This window comes from Ctenopharyngodon idella, chromosome 4, assembly GCF_019924925.1.
Source record: "Ctenopharyngodon idella isolate HZGC_01 chromosome 4, HZGC01, whole genome shotgun sequence".
In the NCBI taxonomy this organism is placed as follows: Eukaryota; Metazoa; Chordata; class Actinopteri; order Cypriniformes; family Xenocyprididae; genus Ctenopharyngodon; species Ctenopharyngodon idella.
In genome coordinates, this window is record NC_067223.1 from 28665509 (window position 1) to 28687986 (window position 22478).

Consider the following 22478-nt stretch of genomic DNA (forward strand, 5'->3'; position numbering starts at 1 on the left):
TCATTTTTTACAAGATCATTCAAAAAAGTCATTCGGTTTAACCAAAATTTCGGTTTTACCGAATGACACTTTTGGTTATACCGAATGACGATATTTTCAAACAATGCTAACAGGCTGATATCAAGCTAGCAAAAGGACAATCAAACATTTTATATTTAGTACAAGTTTTTAAAATATTACATTTTCCATGTTTTATATGGTTGTATATGGTTTTATGGTTTTACCGAATGACTTGATGTTTCGGGACTTGCGTATGAGCAAGTGAAAACATGAATTTTTCAAATAGTTAAGAGAGAGTTAGTTACTTTGCTTCATGACCATGTGGTCCTTTGCAGGTGTCTAAATGATGACACATCCTGTCACATGATATTGACCGCATGACTTGATCCAAAATGATCCCTTTATATCGGTTACTCTGAATGACATCAATGAAATAAATTTTTCCGGACATTCTTTCTCATAACAAAGCAACGACTTCTACACATAATTTTAATACCATTTTGCACTATGTTGATATATGATGTTATAAAATCATACCAGGATAAAAAATATATACATTTAATACATTTTAAAATATTTTAATCACAAATGAAATGGCTGTATTGGCCTTTGGACGGTTAAACCGAATGACCTTTCGACACTTCAAAATCTTTAAAATACCTTTATATGTAGCAAAATTTAATTAAAACCTTTTGGATTCAATAAAAGAGATCTACCTTATATACTTTGGATGTCATATCTTTGTTTTTTATTATCATTAAGGCCTTTGGACAAAAAAATGACGTCATTAACCCATATTCAGATGAGATGATGCAGTGGTTTTAGTCAGAGCCACAGCAGTAGTGCACATGTGGGCTCTACAGATTTAAGTCTGAAGCTGTCTTGCTCTTTTCTACATAATATTCTGTTCTCTATATAACATTCCTGTCAATATAAAGTTTTTTATTTCAATATTTTACTTTTCAAACCTCACAGTCCACATACGCTAAATATCAGGAGTTTATATTAAGTTATACTGAACTGCTGAAATATAAGGTGCTTCTCTGAGGTGGTTTGAGTTGCCAACACACTTTATATGAACAAATTAAGACACGCTTCATCAGCTATAAATCTACTGAATTCGACTTGGCAGGCAGAAGAATTTGAATGCATATCATTACAGTTTTTGACATTTATGGTTCATCTCTCCTTGCAGAGGCAGAAAAGTCGAAACATCAGAAAACATCTCCCGTGGCATAACACATCTTTAAGAGAACAATAAGTGAAAAAACATTGCCTAGACAATGAATAATTTTTTGACTCAATGGGCTAACTGTTGAATATATATATATATATATATATATAAATAATTTTAAAGAAAACCATTAGAGGCTTTTGCATCTGAAGTCTTCATACCTGCATTGCAATTTATCAGTAATGCACTTATTCAGTAACTTTACATCATGTTCTTGTTTATTATTTGAAAGAAAGTATTTGACCTTGCACTTTTAGTCCGTAAACACTCATATTTAATAGGTGTAAATATAAAATTGTGTAGTTTGAGTCCTGTCTAGTTTAGTCACAATCACTTACAGATTTCACACCTTCAGGCAAGTTGTCTTGATATTTTAATGTAATCGTTGTTTTGGATGACAACTTTCATTTAAATGATTAAACTGATTGTACCGCAATGGCTTTATGGTGCTGAAATAATGGTCAAAGACATGCAGATAATGCCAGAGAGATGGTTCCATTAAGAGAAACCAATTAAATTTCCTCTTAATTTGTCCATTCACTCCTATAATTAAAGCATGTTAACTAAATCTGCATAATTAGACTTTCACTGATCTGTGCTGCCTGACTGACATTTAAATATGTCATCTGAACAAATTAGCAATTAGAGACGCATACCGCAAAAAAAAAGAAGAAAAAAAAAGATAATCAGCCCTCATGACTTCATTAAGACACTAGTGAGGAGAACCCATGATCGCTTTGAGTCAGTCATAGGTGACAGAACGAATCTCTATGGTCTGAGCCATGCTGAGATAACATGATGCAAAAATAATATGTATTATTACTTTTAGACTGTCAAAAAAAAAAGAAAAAAAAAAAAAAAAGATTTGTTTTAGTCAGAATGTCTCTGTACACATTTTCTGCTACTAAAAAAATAATAAGGGTCTAAGTGGGCGGATATTGGCTGGAATAAGCTGCAATATGGACTCAACCATATGCTAACAGTCAAAGGTCTGGCTACATGAGACTAGAGGACATTTATTCCCATCAGATTTACAAACATTTTAGTCTTTTTGTTGATGGAACCTGAAAAAGTGACCAAAAGGCCTGCCAAGAGTGTTTCACTGTTCTACTACTTATATTTAACTTTTCATTCTTAAATATAAACATTCTATTTAGATTTTTTTGTTTGACAATTTAATGTCTTAAAAGATTCTTTTTAGTCAATTTTATTTGAAAATATAAGTGCTGAAGCCCTAGAAAACAGGGCTTTTCAAAGTTTTTGATGCCAAGGTCCCCCAAATATATGGATTCTGTTGTGAGGAATATAAAACGCAGCTATTTATTTTCATGTATAAAGGACCCACTGTGTGAGAAAAATACTGTGATATTATAAAGACATGTTTTTTTTCTCAAAAATTAAATAATGGGCTTGTATATTGTTATTGTTCTAATGGCAAAGCAAATTATTAAAACTGGAAAGTATCTGGAAAGTAATTATTTCGTATTATGTTGACAGTATTCCCAACACATTTTCAATTAAATTAAAATAATTTTCTTCACATTTTTTGCAAGAAATATTATTCAAAAGCAGATTTACAGAGCATAGTGCCATTCAAGCTACAAGTAAACAAACCAAAGGGTGACTATGGCAAGGAGAAACTCCACTGAAACTTAAATATTTAAAGACTAATAAATATTTTATTGACAAAATTAAACAAATGTGGTTATGTCTTACTGTTATAAATAGGGCTGTCAATAAAATAAAATAATAGCAATGAAATAGCCTATATCAAACTTGGTACATATAGTTAAAGCAATGTGTTAAACATTTACTGATTATCTTTAGTTAACATGTTAAAAATTGCATTTTGTAAAACAATGTTTTGCAGAAACTCAAGCACCCCCTGGTGTCCACCTGTTTGAAACCCTTTCTTAGAAGAACTCCGAAACCAACGGAGAACCTATCCCAGAAAGCATGGTGACATTGGTACAATGTTGAGTTTTGATCCAAACCATCATTCTGGTTGAGACTGACATTTCAATGTTTAATGTATGTTGGATCAGCAATGAAATTTTGATGAAAGTCGACAGCACACATGACAGTGACACTGAACTAACAGTGATTTGTAGTTGATGACCACAAGATCCTGCAGGCATGTGTCTGTGCAGAACACTAGTGGGTGTTTCTCAATCAGTGGGGTGTGTCAGTTCATGATGGGCATTTCACCGGATTTGCTCTATTCCACTAGGGGCTTGGTTTAGGGATGGGCCCTCATGATTTTAGCAAGTCTATTGAGAAATGGTAGAAAAACACCAATGGACTATATGCACGGAGCGTTCTTTAGAACTTCCGCATTAATATAAGCCAGCTCGAAAACTTCCGGTGAGATGTAATTTGCTGGTGTGTTGAGCATCAGTAGTGTAATACTTAGTTTATAATCAGAATATAATCACTTAAATAGTCAGGCATAGTATTAATTTAGTTATTCAAACGTAAGACGACATAAAAAATAAATAAATAAAGACGTACCTCAGTGTTCCTCCTCGGCTAAATTCAATTCGACTATCAGTTTTCACACTTTCGTGTGAAAAAAAAGCGTCAAAAATAAAATATTTATTGTGCACTTTAGTTAGATTAATTGAATAAAATGTGTGTTTTTACAAGTGTGCTGAAATCAATGATCTTGCGCTGCACTGACTGACAGCTGCTGTGATTACAAAGGGAAAGCGCGGTGCTCGCTTTCTGTGTCATTCATTCACAAGAAAAGTTATTGTTTTTCATAAGATTTTGTGAGTATTTCCTACTTCACATTGACAAAATGTATTTTTAAACCTAGTTATTTTATAATGTTTAATATTTAGTCAAAAACAAAGTGAAAAACGATTAGAGGAAATGGCTGATATATGCGCAAATAAATGTGACTTTGCCGCCACCTGCTGGTTAAAGTGGTAATTATTGTCTTTTTTATTTTTAAATAAGTGCTTTCTAGTATCAAATGTTGAATTTCCTACATTTTGAAATGTTTGGTTTTACAATGGGGACAATCTCAGAAGGATGAACAAATAATGTTTGTGGTCATCACATTAAAAATAACATTTGAAGTGCTGGGGGGAAAAAATGCGTGTGAGTGTGTCTAATTACTCAGCATTTTTAAACGGTCCCAATAGCTTCGTCTTTCTTGCAATCAATAAAACTAGTTTATTGGCAAATTAGGTAGATGTGATAACTGCATTAAAATATGAATAAAACATTAAAAAGTCAACCTCTGATGGTTTTGTGTTGATGTACAGCGACTACAGAATGAACAGCTAACAGTTCTGAGCTGAAATGCCTGAGCTGACTTAACGACAACCAGTAAGTAACCGTCCATATAGTAAATTGTAGTTTGAAAATGAGCACTGATTGGTAAATGCCAATTTTGGTTTTGCATGTGCACTTCTTAGTAGTCTAAGGGGCTGTTTACCCTAATTTTCAACTAAAAACAGAAAACTTTTTATGTGTTTTGGCCGTTCACATGATAATGACATTTTGGTGGCCTGAAAACGCAAACTTTTGAAAACGGGTTTCAAAGGGCATGTTTTTGAAAATGACACCGTTGTCATCTACGTGTAAACTGCAAAAATGCGAATCTGTGAAAACAGTGACGTCATGCATATTACATGTTTAGTCTATCCACCTTACTTTTCAGTGTGTTTTCTGTGAATGTGCGAGGCTTATGATTTATTAGCCCATATAGGGAAATAACGAGAAGAATTTGTGCAGTAAATTGTAAAAATAAGGTGGATAGGCAGTGCTCTGTAAAAGAATGCGTATGTGCAGGTGCGTAGTCTTTCTTAACAAAGTGACATCGCCAACTACTTGTCTGGCATGCATAATACAGCGTTTTTCGTAATTTTCGTGGATCTGTGTGAACGGGGATAGTTTTGATAATGAAGTACGAAGAAAAAACTTTTTCATTTTTAGTACATCGTTGTCGTGTAAACGTACCCTAACTGATGCTTTCTCATTCGAGAGAAAACACAGGTGCATCCTATACAGTCTTGCTTGTTGAACCACCTGACTTCTCTGGGTTTCAAAAAATGGTGCATCTTTCTTATTATTTCTATGTTCTTTTTTGTTTCCTTGTTATTTGCATTTGATTTATTGTTACTGAATCTAATAAGATATACTGTATTTATTTAAAAAGTGTTTGAATAAACCATCCATTTTTCTAAATTCTTGCATGCATCTTGCTTTAGTAATATTTATTAGGAATTTTATGATTAAAGGTCAAACAACATTTCTTGTGACATGTGACATGGTAAACGTGAGCAAGAATATCATACTTTACACATATTGCATCTATTACTCAATGCTTTCCAGAGCACATTGGCTTCTTTCCTTTAATAGGGATGAAGGCAGATGAGGATGGACAACTAAAAAAAATGAAAAGCACCCTCTTGATAAATGTAACATTGATAATGCATTGAGTTGTAGTCGATAGGACCTGGAACAGGTCACCTGACCTGGAACTTGATGCAATTCTGTGCCTTATCTCCTGCTCCCTTATTACTGCTTAATCAGGTAATCATTCATATTCCTGAATCTGGAATGAAACTGATCTCCATTCAGTTTAGCCTGTTCCGACTGAAACACAATCACAAAAAAAAAATACACCTAGTGTTTGAGAAAGTGACTGACATGGCTATTTTGTGATATTTAAACAGAGTAAGGTCTACATAAGGTGAAGTGCAGCTTTAAAGAAATTTTCATTTAAAAAAAAAAAACTAAGGTCTTTTATTCTACAAGATAAACTTACTTGAATGCTATGTAGTTTTACAGAAAATGAATGGAGATTTACGTAATGGCTATAGTTCAGAGGTGTTTATTCCTCTTCATGAGGAGTTTAACTCCTGCCTGGAAGTTTCATTGATTCTAATGACCTTGATTAGCTGCTTCAGGTGTGTTTAATTAGGGCTGGAGATAAATTTGGGTGGAAAGATTGGACACCTTCCCATAGTGTTATTGAAGTGTAGATAAATAGATTAAATATACATAATTTGCTTAACTGTGTTAAACTGTCAAATAAAATAAACTGACTCAACTGCTGGAAAGGTGTCATTTATGTTTTAGAAGGTTTTCCCAAAACTTTGAAATGGTCAGAAATTTGTTGACGTACCATAGAAGTGTTAATGTTGTTTCAAAGATCAGATCTCAACATTATTTTATGTTGAATTTCAGTTGTATTTTCAATGTTTCAACAAAAGTGATTTAGAATTAACATAACATTAACAATGATCTAACGATATTTACCATTGATTATTTTTGTTCATTTTAATGGTCATTAAACAGTCGTGACCAAAAGTTTTGAGAATGACACAAACATTAATTTTTAAAAAGTCTGCTGCTTCATTGTTTTTAGACTGAAGAATAATTCCAAGCATTTCATAAGTGTCAAAGGCTTTTATTGACAATTACATTAAAGGTGTAATATGTAAGAATTTTGCAGTAAAATATCCAAAAACCACTAGGCCAGTGTTATATATTTTGTTCACTTGAGTACTTACAATATCCCAAATGTTTCCAACTATTTGTATATCGTGAGAAAATTACAATTTTAACCAAGGCTCACCTGTCAATTGCGTCATACCCGCGTTACCCTCGGTTTCCGGTTTTATTTTGTAGAAACCATGGAAACGCCAAAGACGCCTTAATATATTACACATTTTAATAGACAAGGGAACAACAGTTTTGATATATTTATAGACAGAAAACTAATTATTGTTATATAGCTCAACACGTTTAGTCTTGTTTAAATCTAATTTTCTTGTTTTTTTGCGAGTACCATGCTTTACCATGCCTCAGAGAAAAACACTATTTTGTCAAGTAGCTAACATAGCATAATCAGATGCAGCTTTATTTTTAGTAACGGTAATGCAGCATTTTCTTCATCATACAATATGTTTTAAAATTAATTGCATGCCATTTATCAACACAAGCCATCCAGCATTTAATTTGATATTCTAAAATCGAACTAGCTTACTTACTAGAGCTGTGTTACCTCATACTCATGACCGGAAAAGCGGAAGCGGCGCCGGCGACTGTGGAATAATAAAAGTTCCGCTGCTCGCGAGGCGTGTGTTGCGCAATCGCTCTAGCGGCCTCGTTCAGCTCCCACAACACTCGGTCCTGCTCTGCTTCATACTACAGTAACGTTTATAATCGCATCCATGAACATGATTTCTTCCCGAGTCCTATCCCGATTGTTTCCACCGGCTGTGATGTGAAGACCACATGTCCCAAGATTCCACGCTCAAACTTGGCGAAGCTACGCCTTTGTTTTGAATAGGCCTCTAGCGGACAGAAAATTGTACATATTGTAGCTTCTGGGCCACTTTCTGACTGATGGCAGCCCATTCTTGCATAATTAATGCTTGGAGTTTGTCAGAATTTGTGGGTTTTTGTTTGTCCACCCGCTTCTTGAGGATTGACCACAAGTTCTCAATGGGATTAAGGTCTAGAGAGTTTCCTGGCCATGGACCCAAAATTTCAATGTTTTGTTCCCCAAGCCAATTAGTTATCACTTTTGCCTTATGGCAAGGTGCTCCATCATGCTGGAAAAGGCATTGTTCATCACCAGTTCCGTTGTTCTTGGATGGTTGGGGGAAGTTGCTCTCGGAGGATGTTTTTGTACCATTCTTTATTCATGGCTGTGTTCTTAGGCAAAATTGTGAGTGAGCCCACTCCCTTGGCTGAGAAGCAACCCCACAAATGAATGGTCTCAGGATGCTTTACTGTTGGCATGACACAGGACTGATGGTAGCGCTCACCTTTTCTTCTCCAGACAAGTTTTTTCCTGGAGAGAAGTGGCTTCTTTGCTGCCCTTCTTGACACCAGGCCATCCTCCAAAAGTCTTCGCCTCACTGTGCGTGGAGATGCACTCCCATCTGAGACCATTCATGTGTGGGGTTGCTTCTCAGCCAAGGGAGTGGGCTCACTCACAATTTTGCCATCCAAGAACAGTTTGGTGACGAACAATGCCTTTTCCAGCATGATGGAGCACCTTGCCATAAGGCAAAAGTGATAACTAAGTGGCTCGGGGAACAAAACATGGAAATTTTGGGTCAATGGCCAGGACTTAATCCCATTGAGAACTTGTGGTCAATCCTCAAGAGGTGGGTGGACAAACAAAAACCCACAAATTCTGACAAACTCCAAGCATTGATTATGCAAGAATGGGCTAACATCTGACAAAAAGATCTAAAAACACTGAAGCAGTAGACTTTATGAAAATTAATATTTGTGTCATTCTCAAAACTGTTGGCCATGACTGTAGGATCAGTCATAGAGTAATGTTGATTCAACAACATTACCATTGATTTTTTTTTGATAATTTCAGTGTTGATTCAACTGCAGTGATCAACGATGATTCAAAGTCATTACCATTGATTGTTTTATTGAAATCTCACCATTGTTTCAACATTAATTGCAGGTGCAAAAGTGATATTAAACCAACATCACTTTGTAATGCTAATTCAATGCAATTAGCATTAACGCATCAACACTAACTCAACGTTGTTTTAATGATTACATGCTATCTGGGATTGTAAAATCAAGACTGTTGTCCATTTCCAAAGAACCATATAGCAATTCAAGAACCCTATACAGTGAAAAAAAAAATGTTTTTGATAAGAAGGTTCTGAAATAGTAGCCTACGTTAACATTACTTGTATTGTATTGTTTTGCTTGTTTGTTGCTTTGGATGAAAGCATCTGACAAATGAATAAACCTAAATGTCTTTGGCTGTAATGAGAGAACCTGTCAAGACATCTACAGTCTTCTCAGTGCTTCACAATTGTGAACATTGAGCCATAAACATTCCTGTAGCTCAAACAGTAGAGCATGACGCTAGCAATGCCAAGGTCATGGGCTCAAGGAAATGCATAAACAGATAAAATGTTTACCTTGAAGGTAATTTACTTTGACAAAAGCGTCTGCCAAATGCATCAATGTAAATTTGACAAAGCCTGAAATCTTCTGTGGAAAAATGTGATCTGAAGGCCTTGTACATTGTTTAATGTATTTTTCACTTTTAGTCATTTGAAATGATTGTGCATGGCACAGTCTCATATGATGGCTACAGACCTCTGTCACCTCGGCTTTCTCCCATCCAGCTGGTCAGGGCTCTCCTGTGGCCACCAGGACCTCTGGCATACGTCCTGCTTTCTGAAACACCTGCTTCTGAGTTGGCACAGAAGTGTGGGATCCTGAGAGGTTGGAACACAGCCATCTGTTCCTCCATGCCTTTGCAACCAAAAGTGCCTGTAATTCTGCCTACAAAAGGAAACAAGGCTGAATAAAATATCCACTCACTCTCTCTCTCTCTCTCTCACACACACACACACACACACACACACACATAAGTTGACCGGTGCTGCTACAAAGCCATCTCACACATAGATCAACTGTTGCTCAAGATAAACATCATCAGTATAAAGTACCTAAATGCTCATATCCAGCATTGGAAACCTTTCCATAGCTACAGTGACTATTAAAATTAGTTTACCTGTAAGGACTAAATAGTGTGGGAATTAAATATTTCGTGAATTTTTATTATAAAACAATTTTTAGGGGAAATAAAATAACAGCAATAAGGTTGTGCTACTGTGAAATTATCACAGCATCTTTTAACCGTGACTCACATAATTTATTACTTAAATATAACATGTTGAAACAAAATTACGTTATTTAAATATATAATATATTAAACGAATTTAAACATTTGTTACGTTCTCTTCACAGATCCAGACATGCAGCATCGAGAGACTGCATTTCCCACAGAGACTTACGGCCGTTACTGCCCTTTGCACATGCGCAGTGTGAGACGCGGGCGCCGCTACTCTTTGCACATGCGTAGAATGCTGCTCTGTGTGCACATGCGGAGTGTGAGATACGTTTGTAAGATGGCGGTGTGAGCGCGCGGCCTGCTTCTGTATGCGCGAGATTCCCGCGGTCATCATTCAAACAGTCGATACTGTGTGTGTGGCGTGAACGGTTGGCGGGAAATTGTGTGCGGTATGTATATAACTTGATTAAATAATGGTTTGTTTCACACCGATCCGTCATACATCAAATTGATATTTATTCAAGAGCCGGCCCGTCATTAGCACATTTAAACCATCGTATTCACATAAACGCACTGTATAAACAGATACGCACGCTGCCAATGTAGTACAATGCGATTCGAGTCAGAAATTAATCGATTAAAATCATGTTTGAGCTATCTAATTTTCATCTGCCGGTAGTTTGCGCAATCTGTCACGTCATTCAAATGAAATGCGCTTAAAAGGCATAATTAATGACTCATGTTGTTAACATCTGAGGGGACTTAAGCACTATTTCATTTTTCTAGATACTGTAGTGCGATTTTGAATGTTGTCTCCTCTTTAATGAGTCAAATGTGATGTTTTGTTTGATAGATACAATTTAACTAAGCAGGACAACTTCCTGGTTCAGGAACCCGAGACCTAAACTGAACCTTGACCATCGACCTCAACTAATTCACACCGTAGACCTAAACTTAAGATCAGAGGACTAAATCAGGTGTCTAGGATCAGTTGGTATTTGAATGTTGATCAGAGAACTTCTGCTTGTGTACCTCACATACTTCCTTTACTGTGTTTTTAATCTAATCTGGCATTTCTCCATTAGTTCCAGTTCTAAATGAAATCCCAGAAATCCCAAATCTGTTTCTTTTGGTTTTCTCTGTCTTATTTCCTGACTAAACATCATGTTTCTCATTTGACAGCTGAGCTGTGATGGCCAAGAGGATTGCAGAAAAAGAGTTGACGGACAGGAACTGGGATCAGGAAGATGAAGGAGAGGAGGTGTGCCATCTTTCAGCATCTACACACTTTCACTGTGAAACATATTAACATTTCCAGTGGAAACGCTCTAATCTAAAGTATCTTAAAGTAACCACTAGCCTCTGTCCGATCTGTATCCATTTCTGCCAATCCCAGAACTACTCAGTTTTAATTTTACTTGTACATCCTATTGAGGTATTTTTATTTGAGATTTATTCAAGCATAGCAGTAATGCTGTGTTTGAATTATTTTAGCCAAGAATATTAAAATTTTGGAAAATATTATCATGTGTCTTTAGGCAGGAATGTTTTCAGTTGCAAGTGAAGATGTGATGAAGAATCGTGCCATCAAGAAAGCCAAGCGTCGTAATGTAGGAGAGGTAACACACCTCTTGTGTCCCAAGCAGGCATTCGGTCATGTGTTTTGAGGGTAATTTATAGATGAGTTTCGTTGTTTTGTCACAGGGAGAGAGTGGAGGGGCTTTCAAAGCTTTTAAGGGGTTTTCTCTGACATCGGCCTCAGGGACGTCGTCATTCTCTGGCTTTGGTAATGGCGCTGGTTTCAAACCTATGTCCAGCCTGACCAATGGCAGTGTGGCATCAGTGGCTCCATCTTTTGGAGGTTTTAACGTTCCCACATCTGCTAAAACTAACAGTGGTAAGTGTTTTATTTATTTATTTATTTATTTAAATATACATGCACTGGGTGTTTAATACCAAGTAAAAGTCCCTTTTAAGGAAAGTCTGTTCACTTGGCTGCTATATTTACAATGCCTCCGGGCAGGTATTTTGTAGGGATGCACCGATAACATTTTTTTATAACTGATCCGATTCCATAATGCCCGTTTCACACTGCAAGCTTGAGCAGCGCGTGAGCATAACTACATCGTCGCTGCAGACATGCGCGAGTATTCACACTGGAAGTGTTTGTACAGCGTCACAGCAGCAGCTCGAAGCTACATATAAAGTGGGCATTTCTTGACAAAGACAACTATAAATTTGTTTTTATAAGTTGGTCATTTATAAACTTGATAGTTTTGAAAGTTTGTTAAAAGGTTAGTTCACCCAAAAAAGAAAATTGTCATTAATTACTCACCCTCATGATGTTCCACACCTGTAAGACCTTCGTTTATCTTCGGAACACAAATTAAGATTTTTGTTAAAATCCGATGGCTCAGTGAGGCCTCCATTGATTGCAATAACACTTTTTTCATAACACTTAATTTCAATGCCCATAAAGCTACTAAAGACATATTTAAAACAGTTCATGTGACTGCAGTGGTTCAACCTTAATATTTTAAAGCATCGAGAATACTTTTTGTGCACCAAAAAAAACAAAATAACAACTTTTCAACAATATCTAGTCATGGGCGATTTCAAAACACTGCTTCATGAAGCTTCGAAGATTTACGAATCTTTTGTTTCGAATCGGTGGTTCGGAGCGTGAATTAAACTACCAAAGTCACATGAACGTGAAGTTTCAAAACACTTATGATGTAACAATGCCTCGTTCACTGAAATCATGGGATTTTGGCGCTCTGAACCACTGATTGGAAACACAAGATTCGTAAAGCTTTGAAGCTTCATGTTTTGAAATCGCCCATCACTAGATATTGTGAAATAAAGTCGCTATTTTGTTATTTTTGGCGCAGAAAAAGTATTCTGTTCACTTTATAACATTAAGGTTGAACCACTGTACTCACATGAACTGTTTCAAATATGTCTTTAGTAGCTTTATGGGCATTGAAAAAGGGAGTGTTATTGCTGGCAATGGAGGCCTCACTGAGCCGTCAGATTTTATCAAAAAATATCTTAATTTGTGTTCTGAAGATGAATGAAGGTCTTACAGTGTGGAACGACATGAGGGTGAGTAATTAATGACAATTTTCATTTTTGGGTGAACTAACCCTTTAACATGGGGTGGTGTACAACATTCACATATAAACATAAAAAAATATAAATAAATAAATAAAAGCCTCGTGTCCATCCATTGCTGCACACAAATGAAGATAAGCTTTGTGTTTTACATCATCTGCCGCATGCATGTTTACAAGACCGCAAACTCAGCTAAAAAAAAAAGAGCGCTAACTCGGGTGTGATTTGGGTATGCTATATAGCTGTCTGTTTAATAACTAAAAGAATGTTTATATATCATATTTTTTGGCTAGTTTACTTTAGTTTTTCATAATACACCATACTTTAACCCAAACTGAATAATTAAAAACAAGTTTAAATGGGTAAATTGTTTATAAATATTTTTGATTCTTAATTTTCTTTTCTGACATACTCATTCTTGTTAAAACACACTAGACATGCTTATTCTGTGCATTTTGAACACTTTTTGTGTGAAATTATATTTATTTTGTCTATCAAAAGTGTGCTTTCACTTAAATTGAGCGTCAACAGCGCAGCAAAAATAGACTTGACTCCGAAACCCACTGCTGCTCACGTGACGCTCCTGCTTGATGCTCACGCGCTGCTCCTGCTGCCGGTGTGAATGCACGCATTGGTTAACATGCTCGCTGCAAAAAATAGGTGTTGCTCACGTTTGTGGTGTAAAACCGGCGTTATTCCAAATTCTGAGTATCAGCCGATACTGATCCTATACCAGTGCTGTTTTTTTTTTTTTGTTTGTTTGTTTGTTTTTTTTGATCATTGTAGAATATTTATACCTCTGTGTGTGTGGAACTGATGATCAATCTTTTATGTGTTAAATACAATCCGCTAAATGTCTAGGAACTATACTCTCATTCCGGCATAATAATCAAGGAACTTTGCTGCCGTACCATGGGTGCAGCAGGCGCAATGATATTACGCAGTGCCTCTGACCCCCTGCTTGCACAGGGAGCGTGCCTTGCAACCATGGAGACATTTGTGAGAGATACTGCGTAATATCATTGTGCCTGCTGCACCCGTGGTACGGCAGCAAAGTTCCTTGATTATTACGCCGGAATAAGAGTATAGTTCCTAGCCATATCGGCCTAGAAAATCGCAACTTTTCATTTTCCGTCGGTCTTAGTACACAATGTAACTACAGAAGAGTCAAGTTTTAAATAGGAAAAATATTGAAACTCTTTTGTCATTTTTTTTAACGAGATGCTAACGGTCTAATCAGATTCAATGAACTATGCTAAGCTATGCTAAAAGTGGTACTGCCAGACCCGGAGATCGGCTGAATGGATTCGAAAATGGTAAAACTCAACTGTTTAACTTTCACTGTTGGAAAATGAGCCTATTTTCAAAAAAAGTGGAGTGTTCCATTTAATGACAAGATGATCTAGCTGTTGTGGGGGAAAAAACTAAAAAAATCATACCTGTCACAGCAGTAGTTCTCCCCTCCACCATGTGTAAAGTTTATGGCATGCCCATCTCTGGAATTTGTTTATCAAACTTATTTCCAACCTTCCCAGTGGTAAACGTGACATCAGAGGGCGTTCATGTGCAATTTTTACTTAGGAAACTTTTATTTACGATAATTCCAATAGCACATGAAGGCAGCATAATGAACGGATCTCTACTATTCTGTCTCTGTTTACGTTCACTTAAGACATAACCAAGTATGTTAACTAGGACATTTGCCAAGATGGCATTTTGACAATTTTGTGTGAAATTGTCCATTCAAGTTCAAGACGACGTGAAAGAACTCAATTTAGTATTTGCACGCTGTCTGAGACTCGTGGCTTTCTATGTGCGAACAAAACCTCTCACACAGCGTGCAAGTTCTGAATTGAGCTCTCTTTCACGTCTTCTTGCACTTGAATATTTACTGACAAGGCTTAGGAGCACGTGCAAATGATAAACTTTAGTGACCATGCAGCACTGGCCTGAACGGGACAGTGACAGTTTCTTCAACTGTCCGGAACGTCTTTCACGATGAAGCACTGAATGTTTAAGGACCCCGTTGTAACATTGCACAAGGTAAATTAGAGGTTGACATTTAGTGGAGAAGACTAGTAATACGATTCATGTTAATCAGATATTATGTTCATTGTTGCGAAAATAAATATGGAAAAGATTGATTTGTTGCATTAGAGAATCGATATCGGATTCACCACATTAAAAAAAAAAAAAACGATTAATCAAAAAATTGCTCAGCTCTAAGTCCTTCACATTAAGCTATTGAATGGCTTCAGAAGACTTGGAATATAGTGCACAAAAACATTTATGGTGCTTTATAATGTGTTTTTGCCTTCTGTGGAGTTTAAAAGTAACAGCCATGAAGCCGCACAGTATCGGATTTGGATCGGACCCATCTGACAAAAATTGCAGTATCGGACCCGATACCAATACTGAATATATCAAATTGGTGCATCCAAGACCAAGTCATATGTACTTGAATGAGGGAATCCTGAATGTTTTTGTTATTTTAGTCTCTCACTGTATGATGTTAGTTTTTTCCCCTTATTTTATATATTTTTTATTACTTTTATTTATTTTTTGAGAACTTGACAGCAAAGATCAGACAAAACTATGTTGTGGTCAAATGCAAATGTGGGTTGATTGACTGATTTTTGAATGTTATATGGACAGAGCACATATGCATTTGTCTCAAAGCCAAAGATGAAGCGATGGAGTTGTGCGCAGACAGTTCTGCTCTTTCCACCTTCATAAATAATCCAGTTGTTTGTGGCTCACTATGGATATGGTCTCAATTCATAGTCTATTTTGGGCAGCAGTATTCTCAGATCTCCAAAGCTTTTGTATTTGTGTGTTATTCAGTTGGCATTCGCAGAGACTGTTTACCCCATAAACCACAAACTGGTATTTTTAAACCAGTCTGACATGATGCCCAGCAGTGAACACATTGAGAATTGGCTTCCTTTCAATTCATGAGTTCAATTGTCACATAACCAAGGAGATTCATTAGTGTGCTACAAGTTTTGACAAGACATAATTACATTATTAATTACCTAATGTATATTAAATTGTTTCTGACTGATAGGACATGTATTTCTTAACTTGTCTTAACGATTGTCTTAATGATTAACAGTCCTCCCAAAAATATTTAAATGGCTTTCCAAAATGTTTTCAGGTAACTTTATAAATTAATTTTGTCATCAGAATTTTAATTTTTGGATTTTATGTTGAAGTTTTGTACCATTTTGAAAGGGGTACATTATAAAGAATAATAAGTCAGGCATTGAAACAGAATTGAACATTCTGGTTCTGTTAGAATATGTAATACATAATAGATAGGTTGGCAATATATAATTGATGATAACTCAGATCAAAGTAGTAATAATATTTAATGTGCTTTTATGTTCAATTGTACTTGCACCAAAAAAAACAACAACATAACATCATTCAAATGTTTCAAGGTGAAGTGTGTAGATTTCACATTTGTAAGAAAACCAGAATTTTATCCATTGCCAGTACCTTTGAGTGTACTTATATAGGCCATTACGTAGCATTGAATCAGGTCACTTGACTTGACTCTAAAGTCTGAGGAGGAGGATGGGCGGCAATCGTCATACTGTTAGCAGGGGCAGCATTTGGAGTACTGCAGCTCTTCAGAGCTCTTACTCACCCACCGTCTCTCTCTTTATTCTCAGGTCCCTTAACCTTCAACAGCTCCACCCCCTCCAAGCCCACAGATGATGTCACCTCTAATGGCTCCGCCCCCAGCAGTAAAGAATACAACCGGCAACTCACTGCTCTGAACTGCTCCGTGCGCGACTGGATCACCAAACACGTCAACGACAACCCCCTATGTGACCTCAACCCTATCTTCCGTGATTACGAACGACACCTTGCCAGCATTGAGAGGAAATACGGCAGCGGCACATCAGACGGTGGGGTGGAGAAGCGGCTTCCTTTAAGCGTAGCGGCAACTTCTGTCTCCAGTTCTGCTGTGAGCGCATCTGTCAGCGGTGCAGCATCGCAGCCCTTCTCGTTTAAAGACAAGGATGATGCCGCTGCAGACAAACCAGCAGCTGCGGCTCCTCCAGGCATCTCCTTTAATTTCGGCCAGAAGGTGGACAGCTCTGTGCTTGGAGGGCTGGTGTCCAGTGGAGCGCCGTCTTTCTCCTTCTCCTCCTCCTCCTCTTCCTCCTCATCCTCAGGCGTGTCTTTGTTTGGATCAGCGGTCAGTAGTGTCAGTCCTGCAGTGTCATCCTCTCTGAATGCGGCCAGCAACAGCCAGACTGCAGGTATGTGAGCAGTGCAGAGTGTGTTCACCTATTCACTGATACGGCAAACGTGGTAGTGTTTAGTTTATTTCAGGGCAGCTTTCTGTTTCATTTCAGTCTAGTGGAATATAGTGTTTATTAGGGCATTTTTTCTTGATATATTAGCTGTTTGAGTTATAAGGAAATTGTGTAATGGTGCGTTTCAGTTGAAATATGGGAGGAAAAGGGATTAATCTTTCTGTAGAGATTCTGCAAAATGGACACTGTTTAACAGACCCGACCACTAACTTGCAGAACATCATTCATCCGCTAACATAAATGTTTATACAATAATTTGATAATCTGATTTCAAGTAGTTCATCAGATTTTTAAAATCCAGATTTTTCAGGTTTGACTATGTAGTTTTAAATAAATATTAGAATAATACAGTTTTAAAAAAAATTTCTTTTGAAGTATATGCAATAGGGCTGGGTATTGACACAAATTCCAAAATTCGATTCGATTTCAATTCACAAAGCTTGCAATTCGATTTCGATTAAATTCAATCCGATTCAATATTGATTATTTTGGAGATATATATATATATAAGGCACAGTACATGCCAAATTTTCTCAAGCAAACAAAATCTCTCAACTAATGCTGTAAACTATACATGGGAATCAGTTCTACATTACTATAATATTGAAGGTTAAAATTAACTGATTTGTATACAAACACTTAAATTAGTGGAAGTTAGGGAAGTTTTTATAATGAAGTTAAAATACTAACTTTACAATTATGTAATTATATTTCTACTCCAATTCGTTTTTTGAAATACATTATTTAAATGGTGGCTGTTATAAAAACTTGACAGATTTATTCAAACATGCATTAATTATTGAAGAACATTATAAATTCTAACGAATGTGTAATATGGTGCATATATTTAGCAAAATGCTATTCTCTAGAGTTCAGTTTTCTAGCTGACTAACGAGTTATGGTCACTGAATATAGTTTTTCTGAGGTAAATGTGATGTTAAGTGACACTGCTTACAAGCTGTTTTATTGACGTCTTTTGCATTTGAATTACTGATTGAACTATTCCATGAGACAGGATACGGATTTCAGTAAGTTGTACTGTATCTTTCAACATACCTTTGGGTGTTCATTCATGTTTATTTTGCGCTGTAACTGGTATTAAAGCGGAGGAGATGATCAGTTCACGCGTGCTTCGCATTGCCGCTTCTCTTGATCTGAGGCTACAGCCATCTGTCATGCCACATTAAACAGCGTCAAAACGGTTATTTTTTTGAATTTCGTAATAAAATGGACAGAATTTGAAATCTGAGACTTTGTTTCATATCAAAAGTAACAAAGCTTATTGCCATTTATTGGATGGGAAGAGTGCTACAATGTTCTATTTATTCACCAACTGAAAACAGACTAGACTAATCGATTCTTGTGATTTAAGAATCGATATCGGTTCGTAAAAATGAGAATTGATTAAAATCGAAAAATCAATTTTTTTTTTTTTTTTTTTTTTTTACAGCTTTCAATTTGCATATTAGGGCTGGGTAAAAAAAAAAGTAAAAGCATGAATGTACGGCATTTAATGTGTGCAAAAATATATATTGGTTTTATTTATTTATTTATTTATTTTTTTTTTACATTTTAGTAATGAAGTCAACACCATTTATTCAATATTCTGCAGAAAATATGGATGTGCATAAATAATAGTCATGAAAAGGTCATGAAACACAAATATCTTTTTCGAGATGTTAATAAGATGAAAGACTAAAATAGTCACTCATTTATGGGACTTTTACTGGGTTTGAAATCTAAACATCATGTGGCTGGGAGGTGTATGTTTTCAATATCCACTAGCTAAATCTTGTGTATTTTGGTACAGTGTTCATCCTTGAGGGAAGAATACACGTTCAAGATACACTTCACGTCACTGAAGGTTTTAATTGTTAATGAAATTGTCTTCATCAATTAGAACTTGCAGATGACATGATGGTGCTCTCACTGAACACTTTTATAACAAGAAAATTTGGGATAATTGTGCAAATGCTGATAATGAATATAATAGTTTAATCGGCAGAAGTCAGATTTGCATTTAGAGTATCAGGCAGCAGTAACACACTGATGGTTTTTCATGTGAATTTACTGTGCTCCCTTCTGTTTTAGATGAAAATGGGGAAGAATCAGAGGAGCCGCCTGTTCCTGTGGTGAAAGAGATCAAGGAGAAAGATGCTTTCTACTCCAAAAAGTACGCATCACGTGCCTGTCATTCAATCTTTAAACAACACCTGTGTCTCTTGTATACGTTAGGTTTAAAAATGATCTTTCCGCAGGTGTAAGTTGTTTTATAAGAAGGACGGAGAGTTTAAGGAGAAAGGGGTCGGAACGCTGCATCTGAAGATGGTGGCTGAGAGCAAACTTCAGCTGTTAGTGCGAGCCGACACCAACCTGGGTAAGTGTTTGCTTCAGTTGTGTTATAAATACAGGAGTCAACTACATCAAGATACAGATTTGTCTAAGGACCTTTTTCAGGCTGATAATATTAATGACAGTGGTCGGGCGCTGTTAATTATGCGATGTCAATTGTGTGATATAAAGTCTCAAATGCAGGAGATAATCACAGTTAGCACTTCCTAAGTGGTGCTTTTTTTATCATATTAACTGTGAAATAAAGATGCAGTTGTTAGATAAGAGGTACATGGTGTATTTATGTTGGACAAATGAAGCTCTGGATCCCCCTGCAGGACATTTCATTAAATGCAGTCATCTAGCTTGTATTTTAAAGGGTTAGTTCACCCATAAATGAAAAATCTGTCATTACTCACCCTCATGTCGTTTCAAACCTGTAAGACATTCATTCATCTTCGGAACACAAAAGAGCTAATTTTTAATGAAATTTGAGAGCTTTCTGTCCCTCCACAGACAGCTACGCAACTACCACTTTCATGCCCCAGAAAGGTAGTAAAGACATCATTAAAGCATTCCATGTGACTCCAGTGGTTTAACCTCAATTTTATTTATTTATAAAAAATAAACAAACTGGGCAACAAACTCAAGTTGCTCTTCTTTTATATCGAAATCCTCCGACATTTCTTTTTAAAATTTCTCATTTTAGACTGATTCATGACCGTTTTTGTTTTGCTCTATCCTCTGAGCTTACGGGTTCGTCATGCGTCAGGTCAGAGGTTACTCTTCCACCGCAAATCAATGCGTACGGCCATCTGCTGGAAACTAGTTATTATAGTTAATAAAGTTTAAAAAATTGATATTTTTCTTACAAAAACGCAGCTTTGCTTCCTTTATTAACCCCCTGGAGATGTATGGATTATGTTTATGATGGATGGATGCATTTTTTGGGCTTCAAAATTGCGCCCCCCCCATTCACTACCATTATAAAGCTTGGAAGAGCCAGGATATTTTTAAATATATCTCATATTTGTGTTCGTCTGAAAGAAGATAGTCATATATACCTAGGGGGGCTTGAGGGTGAGTAAATAATGGGATAATTTTCATTTTTGGGAGAACTATTCCTTTAATCCAAGCTTTTGACTAGCAGTGTGTGTGTATATTTAATTAAAATTAATTTTTTTGTTGTCAATTTCAGCTAATACATCCATTTTAAAAGGTATATCAAATAGTCAGAAAGATTTAGTTCTGATTCAGCTTTAGTTTATACACAAAACCGATATGATGTGTGTGTGCTTACTGGCTATTCTGGTTCTTCATAGGGAACATCTTGCTGAACATCATGGTGCCCTCTTCCATGCCCTGCTCACGAACTGGCAAAAACAACGTGATGGTGGTGTGTGTGCCAAACCCTCCCGTGGACGACAAGAACCCCAGCACACCCGTCCCGGTGCTCATCCGCGTGAAAACGGCAGAGGACGCAGACGAACTGCATCAAATCCTGCAAGAGAAGAAAGCCTAAAGCATTGTCCACCCTCGTTCTTACGTGTTTGACTGAACGTGCCTCGCACGACTCACACATTTACTCTGTCTGATCTAGAACTGTTCTTTTGCGTCCCGTTAATCGTTTAGACGAGTGATGGAAACCAATCGGTTCACCTACTGTGAAGTCACTCGTGGTCCTACTGTAAATGCTGCTCATTGTATCAGACGGTTGAGAAGTCGATCAATAATGACAGCGGCCACTTGTTATAGCAAAGACACGAGACTGGATTCATCGACATTCCTTTGAGTTTTAATTTAGCTGCTATTTAAGGAATTTAGACAGAGCCGACTGTTTTAAGTGGATTTTGATTTGTTTTTAATTCGGACTCATTTTTCAGAGGCAAGCATGTGTAAGATCCCATGGTTGCTGGAGGAGTTATTTAGAGGTCAGTATTACATTGAAGATCTTGACTTTTTTTTTTTTTTTTTAAGAACAAAATATGCATCAGACTGTTTCCACTGCTCTAATCAAAAATAATCCCCACAGTTCTTCATAGGAGGAAGTGATCAGATATACCTAGTTATTTTTTATATGGCTCATTTTCTCACAGTACTTGCTGTGATGGTATTTATTTTGGTTGAGGGCATGTGTGGATGTTGTGTACATTGAATGACCTGATGTATGTAAACCACAGAACTGCTGAGGTTGAGAATGAATGCTGGCTTTTTGGCAATCTGTCCTGAAGATGACCTCTGGAAGTTTTGTTTTTGTTTTTTTTCCTGTAAGTGGCCTTTTTACTGCCTTACACAGTGAGGTATGTGTTTAAAGTGTTGAGCAGCACTTGATCTACCTTAAATTCATTTACTGGTGAATAAATCAACTGAACCTGACAAGTGACTTGTTTCATTTCCAGCACACTCATGACAATAGCACTTTGGCACAAATGGATGTCCAACTTACTGACCTTACATCGAACAATTAAAATTATACAAGTGCCATAATTGACAGTCAGACTTATTCTTTTTTATTTTAATTACACATAAAAAACATTCTACCTTCAACCTTCATATTCCCACCTAGTTAAAAGAATGGAACTACAAACCAACATTTGGTTGCAAACTAATTATTAGTACTAATTGTCATCATTTACTCTCCTTCATGTTATTCTAAAGCTGAGAAACCAAAGAGGATATTTTAATAAGTGGTTTTTGTGATCACTGACCATTTTATGGACAAAAAAAAATAAATCTTTTGTTAAAGGGTTGGTTCAGTGAGGCCTGCATATCCAGCAATGACATTTCCTCTCTCAAAATCCATTAATGTACTAAAAACATATTTAAATCAGTTCGTGAGTACAGTGGTTCAATATTAATATTATAAAGCGACGAGAATATT

The 22478-nt window shown here is 36.5% G+C and overlaps 1 protein-coding gene across 3 annotated transcripts; it reads left to right on the forward strand.

Moving 5' to 3' along the window:
• Positions 1-10090: 10090 nt before the first annotated feature.
• On the forward strand, positions 10091-21976 carry nup50 (nucleoporin 50). Of its 3 annotated transcripts, none has more exons than XM_051891040.1 (8): positions 10091-10270; positions 11004-11082; positions 11360-11440; positions 11526-11718; positions 16613-17209; positions 19358-19439; positions 19525-19643; positions 20920-21976. In XM_051891040.1, exons 2-8 carry the CDS (start codon positions 11014-11016, stop codon positions 21117-21119), a joined length of 1341 nt encoding a protein of 446 aa, XP_051747000.1. In that variant the 5' UTR covers positions 10091-10270; positions 11004-11013; the 3' UTR covers positions 21120-21976. The 3 variants fall into 3 exon arrangements, with proteins under 3 accessions (XP_051747000.1, XP_051747001.1, XP_051747002.1); XM_051891041.1 differs by lacking the exon at positions 10091-10270 and adding an exon at positions 10591-10798; XM_051891042.1 differs by lacking the exon at positions 10091-10270 and adding an exon at positions 10829-10849.
• Positions 21977-22478: the final 502 nt, after the last annotated feature.

Bases quoted from the DNA above. Each gene is read 5' to 3' on its own strand.
- nup50 (XM_051891040.1), top strand. From the start codon at position 11,014: ATGGCCAAGAGGATTGCAGAAAAAGAGTTGACGGACAGGAACTGGGAT. The intron at 11,083-11,359 runs GTGTGCCATCTT...ATGTGTCTTTAG, and splicing joins AGGAAGATGAAGGAGAGGAG to GCAGGAATGTTTTCAGTTGC. The intron at 19,440-19,524 runs GTACGCATCACG...ATCTTTCCGCAG, and splicing joins GATGCTTTCTACTCCAAAAA to GTGTAAGTTGTTTTATAAGA.